Genomic DNA, 10,434 nt, shown 5'->3' on the forward strand with positions numbered 1-10,434 from the left:
TGTGCATGTAAAAGAAGACAGTTTGACAGGTTCCAAACATCTAAAAAAGTTCTAAGACTAGGTCATATTCTACCATGCAAACACACACAACAAAATGTTCTTTTTTCCTCTACTTTAGCAAGGACATGAAGTTGAAGGAAGTGCAAAGCAACTTGTTTCTGACATTTTAAATGTGTTGTTTGCTAGTAAATGCTTCTAATTCCTTTTAGACAAAAGCTTTGATTGATAAACTCCAAAAACTTGTGTCATCAGAGGGCAGATTTAAGAATCTGAGAGAAGCTCTGAAAAAGTAAGTGTGTCATTTTGTGATTCTTACTTTTCTAAAAAAAGAAAAAATTTAAAGGCCATTGCAGACAAAACTTTTCCAAAAAAAATTTTTAAAAAAAATGAAAAGAAGTCTGCTTGCCATTATTTATGTTATAAGTATATTGGAAGCAAATGAATAACACTTCATCAAGAACACGACATTAAACCATAATTGTGGCCTAGGATTTGCTAAATAATATTTTTATTGTTCATTAAGGACACGATGGTCAGTTTGCAGTTATCATCACCTCTTTCCAGAAGAGGAGACAGAGGAACAAAAAGGGAAAGAGATCTACCTAAGGTCACACAGCAAGCAAATGTAAGAGCTAGGATTAGAGCTTAGAAACACTGACATGTTAAATTCACTAAGCACTTGTCTTAACGTGGTGACTCAATTGATTGAAAGGGAATAAGTAAAGCCTGTTATGTTTCTAAAGTTGGGTTTCCTGGTATCCACGTTGGCACGAATGATTTTGACTTCATCTTAATTATCATTATGCCAAATGACAGACAGAAGACAATTTGCAGGTAGCACTTTTTGTATATCTGCCATGTTTGGCATGTTACAATAAAACCAAGAAAGCACACCCAATGGTCACTGTGAAGAGGAGAAACAGAGTCTCCATCAAATTATGTTAGAACTCCTAAAGAGACAGTCTGGTCATTGATTGTGTTTTCTCAATGTGGCTGTATTAAACTCTGTTCCAAGTCAATGTGACATGCTGACTTTGTTATTTTCAGTGAGTGTTGCCTTCTCCACTCATTAATCAAGTGCTCTCTTCGGGTAATTCCATTCGGTCTCTGTATTGATTTCCATTTCCCATACAGTCACACTGTGTGTTACATAATCACCTGTTGACTGAACAGCATTAGAACTGTGGATGCATTTCCTTAGACACCTTTGAGTCAAGCCCATGCTCAGTGTCCCATCGGAGCACATTTGTGCTGCCCACCCTGCCCTTCATCTGAAAACTCAATGGCCAAAACACTTGCTATGGTGTCCCCAGAGACATTTTATTCACCCTCAAGACCAAACATGGAGACCAGTCGATGCCTTTGGCCCTTTAATAACCAGGGTACAGAGGTCAACTGAAAGAAGTACTGATGAATTTCCTTTCCTGACTCCAAGAGCCTCCTCCTGTTCTTCTTGTGTCGTCCTGCTGTCCTTCAGTCCGTCTTTCACCAGCTCAATGTATCATTGGCTTGATCATCCCCACTTTTATGTCCTTTGGCAGATGTTCTATCCATCTGTGCTGTTAAATCTTCTCTTCAGTCATTGTCCCTGGGAGACATCACAATATTTTTTTCCTATTCCATGGGCCAGTGCTTTGCCTTGGGCTCTCACATTATTCATTCACAAACTTGTCTGTCTTGCAGAAAAGCCTCTTCACCTCAGCTTCATCAACATTTATCTCCTTTCCTGTTTATAGTATCCTTCCTTATTTGCATCCTCAGTTTCTCATTTTGTACCACAATGCCTATCATTGCTGGTTTTCCCTTTCTGGTTAAATTAGCAAGTATCTCTTTCCTGTTCTCTCCAGATGACCAAGGCATAGATTGTGACTTTTTTTTTCCTCTTCAGAAAGGGAATGTTTGGTTCTAGGCTTTTAATTTTCTTAGAAATAAAATTCCAGGAGTCAAGTTCATTATAAAATCATAGTCTTAGCCTTGTGGTATGGATCTAACTAAATTAAAAGAAAACAGTAACAATAGAACATTGTAGTAACAGCACTTTTCCCCTCAAGACTTTGTATTTTAATACACATTTTATCCTTTGCATGCATCAATACAAGGTAGGCCTGGGCAGATATCCCTGTCTTAAGGGGGGGTGGGAGGGAAGAGGATATGGAGCACAGAGAGATTAAGTGACTTGCTTAATATTCCATGGTTGAAGACTCCTGAAGAATCCAGGCCTCCTGACTCTTCATGGAGTGTTCTATCTAAACTGTGCTGCCTAAACTTCTGTTATGACTCTTTCTACCTGCAGTGAATAAACACTACTTTATGAGTGAAATAATAAAAAAAAATCCTGCCATTAATGGAATAGTTAAGCATGAAAGTTTTATGAGATGAATAAATTCTCAGACCCAGATTACAAACTAAAATTCAGTGAGAATTTTTTTCCAAAATTTCTCCTCATTTGTACCTATCCCAAAATGTCTAATACCCCAGACAGATTTACTTCTTTTGAATTCTCATGTTCTTTCATAGTAGATGTTCTAAGAGTCAGTTTTAGGGCCCATATAGATTTTTTTTAATTTATAATTTGTGATAGATTCACCCTTTGCCTGACAGAAGAGGCCTTTCACGATCATTCTCCCCAGTGAACAAATCCTTTCCAGAATATATCATAATGTTTTATTTACTTCAATATTGATTCAGATCCTTCATGGCACACCTTCAAAGTACCAGTTTATTGGTGATTCGTCTACTCCAGTTACTCCCAAGCACTCCAGCAACCCCTCAGCAGTTATACATGTGTTTCAGCATTTTTAATTGATTATGTATCTATTTTCCATGTTATTTATAATCACGTGTGTCCTTGTATATGTTCTTCTCCTGTTTCACTAGTTATAATGTAGCCTCCTGAAGACTTGTTTTGTAATACCTCAAAGTCTCCAGCAGAGGGTCTGGCATTCAACTGGAGCTCAAAATAGTTTGATGATGTAAGACACCTGGCAGATTCCTATATCCATCCTATTACCATATCTGGACACTGTCCCCATAATAGAACAAACCAGCTCTCCCAAACATAAATCCAGCTGTTATCTTGCTTCTGATATACATGAACCACATCAAGCCCTTGATCCTGCTGTATGGTTTTCAAACACTTAAGTGGATAGGGAACCCCATATGACCTTCAGAGAGATTCTCCAATTTCTAATCATTCATATTCAGTCTGGACTCGTTTTACCCTCTGATCTTTTTCTGTCTGAGAGTTCTGGGCAGCAAAAGAAAAGAAAGACTCTACTGAAATTTCAGGATTTATTATGACTGAGAAATGGGAAGTAGGGGGTGGCAATATAAGATCTTCAAGATACCATTTGCAGGCATGTAAATGTATCATTGCTGCGACCCTTCAAAACCTCCCTCTAGGTATTATTAGGGCAAAATTCTTCTCCAAGCATTCGTGTGTTTTGTTTATTTCTGTTTTGGAGCCACAAGCAGACATAGAGTGCTAATGAAGTAAATGAGAGCACCTCACATTTACATAGCACTTGATGGCTTTTGTTGTGATTTCTATACAATGATTATAGAATTTTAAAGTGAAGAGAGACCTTTGAAATCATTTCGTCTGCCCTTGCATTTGAATGCACGGTATGGTGGAAAGAGCACTGATTTGGAATAAGAGGATCTGGGTTAAAACCTTACTTCTTACAAACTTGTGTGACTTTGGGCAAATCACTTAATTTCTCTGGGCCTCAGTTTCCTTATCTGTAAGATGGGGGGAGTCAGCCTAGATTACTTCCAAAGTCTTTTCCAGTTGGAAATGCTATAATTCTCCTTCCCAGATGAAGGAACTGAGTCATAGAGAAGTGAAAGAACTTGCCCAAGGTCATACAGATAGAATTAGGACAGGAAGCCAAGTCTCTTGGCTGCTCGTCCAGTGAGCTTTCCACTCAATTACTACCTCCACTACTGCCTGCCTCTCTCATGATGAGCCAGGAAATCTAGTTTCAAGTGGCTGTTGGCAAGCTATGCAATTGACAGGAAAATGCTTTTAATGAAAGGGTAAAGTTAGCAGGGGTAAGCTGGTAACGAGTCTAGACTGTATTATGTAATTGTATGTGTGACGTTTCCATTGTACTTTGCTTCTTTTCAGTTTCTTTCCACAAGTGCTCCACACTGTGCTGAATGAATAGGATTCAAATCACTTTTTAAAACTGGAAAAGTGCCTCCTTCTTTCCATTAGCCTGTGTGTTTGCCTCTTTACTATCCCCTGGGGATCTTATTGTACATCCTAATTATTATTTTCTCTCCAATTGTCTGTGTCATGTTGTGCTTTGGCTGCCATTATGCTAAGCCTTGGTTTGTATGCTAAGTTGGCAAGAAGGATGCAGGGTGCTTGCAGGAGTTCTATTGAATAAACATTTAATGATATGCTGAAAGTCTAAAAATAAACAAAGTTTACATCATCATCATAATAACTTTATATTCACCCAGGATAGACAGATAGATATCGATGATAGATAAGTAGATGATATATGGATGATTGGTTGATAGATATAGATGATAAATAAATAGATGAAACATAGATGATTGATAGATAGAGATGATAAATAGAAGATACATTGGTACATAGAGCATTTGTGAATAGCTTACAATGTACCAGGCCATCAAAAAAAACTCAAAAGTATTTGGTAGTCCTCCTGACACTTCCTTTTAATATGGAAACAATAATAATCCCTATTTTACAAAAGAAGGGGTCAATTTAAAAGACAGAAACATCATGTGACATGCTTCAGCATTTTAGTACCCACCTAAGTCCTAATCTATTAGCTTTTTGACCAACTGATAACAAGGAGATCCCAAGAAGCAAGCAGTTCCTAGTTTGAATTCTATGAAGAGTTCAAAGACAGCAAAAAGAAAAAATACACTATATACAACCCTAGGTGAAGAGCACTGAGCTCTGAGGGTGTGGGGAAATGTTTAAAAAGCAACAAAAGACACCACCCCTAACACCAGTAATGGAGTAAGACACAAAAATAAAAATACGTATTTCTATCAATACAAGTAACAAAATCATGCCCATGACAGAGTCCACTTAATCATATGTAAATAAATAGGAATGGAAGATTCCAAAGGCATTTTGGGACTGGAACATGGTTAATCAGGTGAGGCTGGTCTGGAAGGATTTGGTTTTCAAAAAAGTGAGTCTTTGGTGGAATTTTGATGGAGGGAAGGGAAATTTGGGTAGAAAAAGTGAGATGGTTAATGAGTAAGAAGCAAGAGGCAAAGAGGGAACAGAGAAGTGTTTGCTTACTAGGCCAATAAAAGCAGGCCTGGGTACAGTGCCAAAGTATTTGAGATTAAAGAAAAGCAATTTCTAGAATGTCTTATAGGTCATGGTGGTGTTATTACTTTGATTGAAAAGCCGGAGAAAATTGAAATTGCCAAATCCCAAGGGCCTTACTAACATCATCTAACTAACTCATTGCCACAAAAGCCGATTATACAAGGAAGTTTATCCCTATTTTACTGATGGGAAAACTGAGGCCTCTATGAGGAAAGAGATTTGCCTCAGATTACTTAACAGGCAAATAAGTGCCAAACCCTAAATTTGAAGCCTGACTGTATATACCAGAGTTTATACAAATTCTCTCTGATTCAAAAAAAAAAAAACCACACACACAGATGAGTAAACCTAATGACATTATTTTAAAAGAGAGAACACAAAAGTGCATGCAAGGCAGACATAGCCCCGGGGGGGTTGTGTTTGTGTGTGTGTGTGTGTGTGTGTGTGTGTGTGTGTGTGTTAATGAAAAACCTTTCTTATACCATTTGCTTTGAAGTTGTGACCCACCTTGTGTTCCATATCTTGGAATGTACCTCACTGATTTGGCATTCATAGAAGAAGGAACACCCAATTATACGGAGGATGGCCTGGTAAACTTCTCCAAAATGAGGATGGTGAGTTTCTAATGCTTATTTCTAAGGAAAGTAAAGAGGTGAGAGCCAGGGGAGGGAGGGAGGTGTTGATTCTAAAAGTGGGACATACGTCCTGGCCTTTTGCAGAATGACATGCAGCTTACTGACATGAACAACTCCCAACTGATCACCAGTGGAGGGAGAAGAAGAGTTCAGCTGTAGATGGTTGGTCACAGAATCAGGAAAAGACGGGCAAAGCCTTCTGAATCTATGGTTAATCATTATAGCTCAGCAAAAAACCATGGGTCCTCTACAAGTATCTCCCAGTTGCAGAAAGAAAACTTCACAAGCAAACTAAGACTCATGAGCTATTTAAAACTGATCTCCATACAATTTTTTCAATATGACAAAAGCTATTTCATCACCTTTGGGAATAATCAGTTTTAATTTTGTTAATTTAATAAGTCAGAAGAACAAAGTAGTGTTTATTATTCTGTAACCACCATCTTTAAAACCTATGAAAATATTCTATTCAATTCAACAAACATTTATTCAATAGCCTACTATGTGCAAGGCACTATGGGGCTTAGCATAAGTCAAAGATAAAATGAAAGTCTCTACCCACAAGGAGCTTACATTATATTTGGAGAAAACAGTATATGAGTAGCTAAGTATGTGCAAAACATAAAGTAAATACAAAGCAATTTGGACTGAGGGAGAAATATCTCTAACCACAGGGGAGATCAGGAAATCCCTTTTATCACATTCCCTATCACATTCCCAAGTGTTGTTTGGGAATATAATACACTATCAATGTGTTATGAACATATACTTTATACAAATCAATTTTTAAATGAATAGCTGACACCTAGTATCCCCAAAATACACTGTAGCCATAGAATTCCATTTCAGTAATACTAAATAAAACCAATATAATGTCCTATCAAGCTCATTAAAATGAAGTTTTTGCCTCTATATAGAACATTAACATACTTATATGGATTTAACAAGTGGTGCATTTCCCTCAGAAGCAAGCTACGAGTCCAAAGAACACCATTACCTGATATAATCTTCAAAGAAATGAAATGAATTTCAAATACTTTTGTGTTACATAGGCTGACATCCAACTTAGCTGTTGAACTCTATCTTAATTTTTTTTTGCAATAATATAGCAAAAGGTCTTTTTTCAAAAATTCTTTTTATTGTTATACAGATATCCCATATTATCAGAGAGATTCGTCAATTTCAACAAACAGCTTACAAAATAGAACATCAAGCAAAGGTATGTTTTAATGAGTTCCAGTTGTGGGTAAGGGAAGGGGAAAGTTGCTAACATGACATGGTGACTACAAGGACAGCCTTGGATTCAAAAGGATTTGAATTCAACTCTTTCCCCCTAATAAGTACCAACTATGTGATCATGAGCAAGTAATTAACCTCTCAGTGTCTCAGACAACTAAGACTGTAAGTTACAAGTGAGTGTCTCACCTGAATTGGTGTTCTTATACTGATGAAATCACAGGTTAGGTATACATAGGTGTGTGTATGTATGTATGTATATACATATATATATTTCATATATATATTTTTTAATATATATTTATCTTTAAAGTTACACCTTAGTCAATAACTTCAGGAATCAGTTGCCATACACAACAGTAGCTGTGAAAATAAATCCTAGCCCAAACTCAAATAACATTAGGCCTTCAAGAAAATGAAAACCTTACCTGGCAGGAAACCAACCCATAGGAACATTCTAAAATGTTTTTTTTTAATTTGATTTTTTCTGTGTTCTACTTTTCTGAGAAATGAACAGATGACAAGGAAAAAGTTTAATAGGTTTTACTTAAAAGTGCAATTTCTGTGGTCAGTGCTAATTCACCCTTTCCAACAGAATGATATCCCAAGTCAACTTAATTCACTTCCAAAAGCATGTATTAAGCCAGGTATCATGCTATACACTGGAAATGCAAACATGGAAAGAAAATGGGTCCTAGCCTCAAGTTTACATTGTAGTGTGGGAGTGCAATTTATAGAGACAAGTAAGCATACAAAATACACAAATTAACTACAAAATAATATTGGGCCAGGGAAGGAGTAGGGGGAGATTCATAATCAGGGCAATGAGGAAAGGCCTTTTCTGAGGGGTGGCATTTGAGCACAGTCTTGACCCAGAAGCCCTGCAAGTTGTTAAATTACCTTAAATTAAATTATCTTCCATATACTCTCCTTACATAAGTAGAAAGTGCATTACTTCATCTTCGAAAGGTTTTGAACAATAAGGGTTGAAACAAAAAGGGTTTTCCAATTCAACCTCAGTTCAAAAGTTCAATCAACAGATCATTCCAAAGCTCACAGTTATTCAAGTTATACCATATCTACTTTTCCTTTGTCTTCCCTATTTGTCTGGTTTTTCATATAAATTTGTGTTTGTGGGTGAACTCTGATTACATTTTTTGCTCTGGGTTGGTGCCTGTGCAATTAGAGTATTGTCTATTTTATTACTAATGTCTCCATTAGGGAAGAATTATTAACAAATTCATTCATTAAGTTCATATTTGCATTTTAAAATAAATCATGAACATTTATTAGCTTAAGTAATCAAATCAAATTAAAAATCAACAAATCATAATTGGGTTACATATAATGCAGTGTGCTGAACACTAAGAACCTATATTACATTAGTAGATATTCATATACAACAATGAGCTGAACCTAAGCCCTTGCTTAGGGAATTTCAACATATCTGTGGAGCTTCAAACACATTGTCCTCTACTCATAGCCAATAATGGATTTAACAAAAAAAGAAGAAAAGCTAATAAAGTCAACAGTTAGATCTGAGCATTGAAACCACTAACTGCCTCTAATCTGGTTATATGGCTCTCTAATTCCTGGAGTGTTTAAGATTTCAGTGGTTATTCAGTGGAGAATCACCATAATTCTGATCTGGCTTACCCAATAATGGAAAGGGTTATCCTCTCACTACCCATAAAAATACCTGCATTCCTGCTAGATTTTGCTTCTCTTAAGAACTTTTATATAAATACTTTAATTGTATAGACTTTTTATTTTTTTTTAAATAATTGGATGAATTTAAGTTGTCATGGCTTGATAGCATCTCAGGACACCTAAAATGTAGCACATGCCGTGGGGTGATTATTCCAAATCCCTACTTCCAGGGGTGCATTGGAAGGGTTAGCCTGCCAAAGTGTTTCCTCTAAAGGATTATTAGTCAATATAAATTAGTCAGTAGACTTAATTAGCCCTTTAGAAAGAGATATTTACTAAGGTGCTATAGTAATAACAGTAATAACAAACATCTCCCAAAATGTGCCACACTCAGCAACCAGGACATAGAGTTCCAGGGTGAAGTGGGCATGACACATGTGGCAAAGGGCTTACCTACAACTGGAAGTCCATTTCTTCAATTAGTGGGATCCTCATGAAGTTTCCCTTAGTCATGCTGTAGCTGTCTTCTGGGCCCCTTGCAGAGTTTTAAAGCTGCCTTTCTTCAGTGTGTCTGGTTTGTCCTTGGCTCCTGAGAGTTTGTCCTTGGCCCACTGCCACCAGTCACTGACGTTTCTGGAACATTCCCAGGATGATGATGAGAGGTCCAAATCTTCCAACCCTATGAAATTAATGAAGTCATCTTCTAGTCAAGTGATTCCCTCTCAGAGTATTGACCAGATTGCCCTTTGCTCTAGCCTGACAGATGCTTAAATGCATCTGAATTGGCTTGCTATTTTATAAAAAAATCCACAGGGTATGACCAAATTTCCTCAGCATTATTTCATTTCATACAATGGACTTCTTTAAGTTAATCTAATGCCTTTAATTAATTGATTGATTGATTGATTCAAGAGAGGGATTATCATCTGGTAAAGCTAATTACTTTTGGAGGTATTCGGTGACTAATTGATTCAGTCAAGAAGTCTGGGTGACTGCCACACTTACATTAGAAACTGGTAAAAATGTTTGCAGTCATTAGCTAATGTTTCTAAAAACTCACGGATAGTAAAAGTCCCTGAAGACTGAAAAGAGGCAAACATAAAACCAATATTTTTAAAAGACAATGAATAAGACCTATTTGTAGACCTATTTATCATTTTACTTGAATTAAAAGAAATTTTTTTTGTTTCCAAAAGATTACCACAAGATTTGGTGGGTCTCATTTTTTATTCCTTCCTATCTTTCCTTTGCCCATTTTCCACCCATCACAGGGACTGGCACTTCAAAATTTCCCTTGTCCCTAGGTTCTGGGAGCAACAGCTCACATCTAACAGAACTGACTAAACCTTTCATAGGATCATAACATTTAACAGCTATAAGAGACCTTAAGGATCATTGAATCAAAAAAGCCTTCATTTTCAGGTGAGGGCAAGATAATTTTTTTTTAGGTTAAAAAGAAAAGTTGTGTGTAATCCCACAGCCAGTTAATGGCAGAACCAGAACCAGAATCCAGGACTTTTTGCAACATACCAGATTACCAGCTAGGAAGGAAGGAAGGAAGGAAGGAAGGAAGGAAGGAAGGAAGGAAGG

General features: G+C 36.9%; 1 protein-coding gene and 1 long non-coding RNA gene across 2 annotated transcripts in view; one reads left to right on the plus strand and one right to left on the minus strand.

The window, feature by feature from the left end:
• RASGRF1 (Ras protein specific guanine nucleotide releasing factor 1) overlaps window positions 1-10,434 on the plus strand; it is a 201,742-nt gene that overhangs the window by 190,621 nt on the left and 687 nt on the right. The window contains exons 24-26 of the mRNA XM_027851440.1: window positions 210-289; window positions 5,820-5,937; window positions 7,109-7,177. Of these exons, the coding sequence (XP_027707241.1) occupies window positions 210-289; window positions 5,820-5,937; window positions 7,109-7,177 (267 nt within the window). The remainder of the gene's footprint in view (window positions 1-209; window positions 290-5,819; window positions 5,938-7,108; window positions 7,178-10,434) is intronic.
• The window catches only part of LOC114035362, a 17,456-nt gene that overhangs the window by 5,922 nt on the left and 1,100 nt on the right, over window positions 1-10,434 (minus strand). Inside the window, exon 2 of the long non-coding RNA XR_003568212.1 lies at window positions 9,298-9,523. This is a non-coding gene — a long non-coding RNA (uncharacterized LOC114035362). The remainder of the gene's footprint in view (window positions 1-9,297; window positions 9,524-10,434) is intronic.

This window comes from Vombatus ursinus, unplaced genomic scaffold (genome assembly GCF_900497805.2).
Source record: "Vombatus ursinus unplaced genomic scaffold, bare-nosed wombat genome assembly UNPS02009205.1, whole genome shotgun sequence".
Classification (NCBI taxonomy): domain Eukaryota; kingdom Metazoa; phylum Chordata; class Mammalia; order Diprotodontia; family Vombatidae; genus Vombatus; species Vombatus ursinus.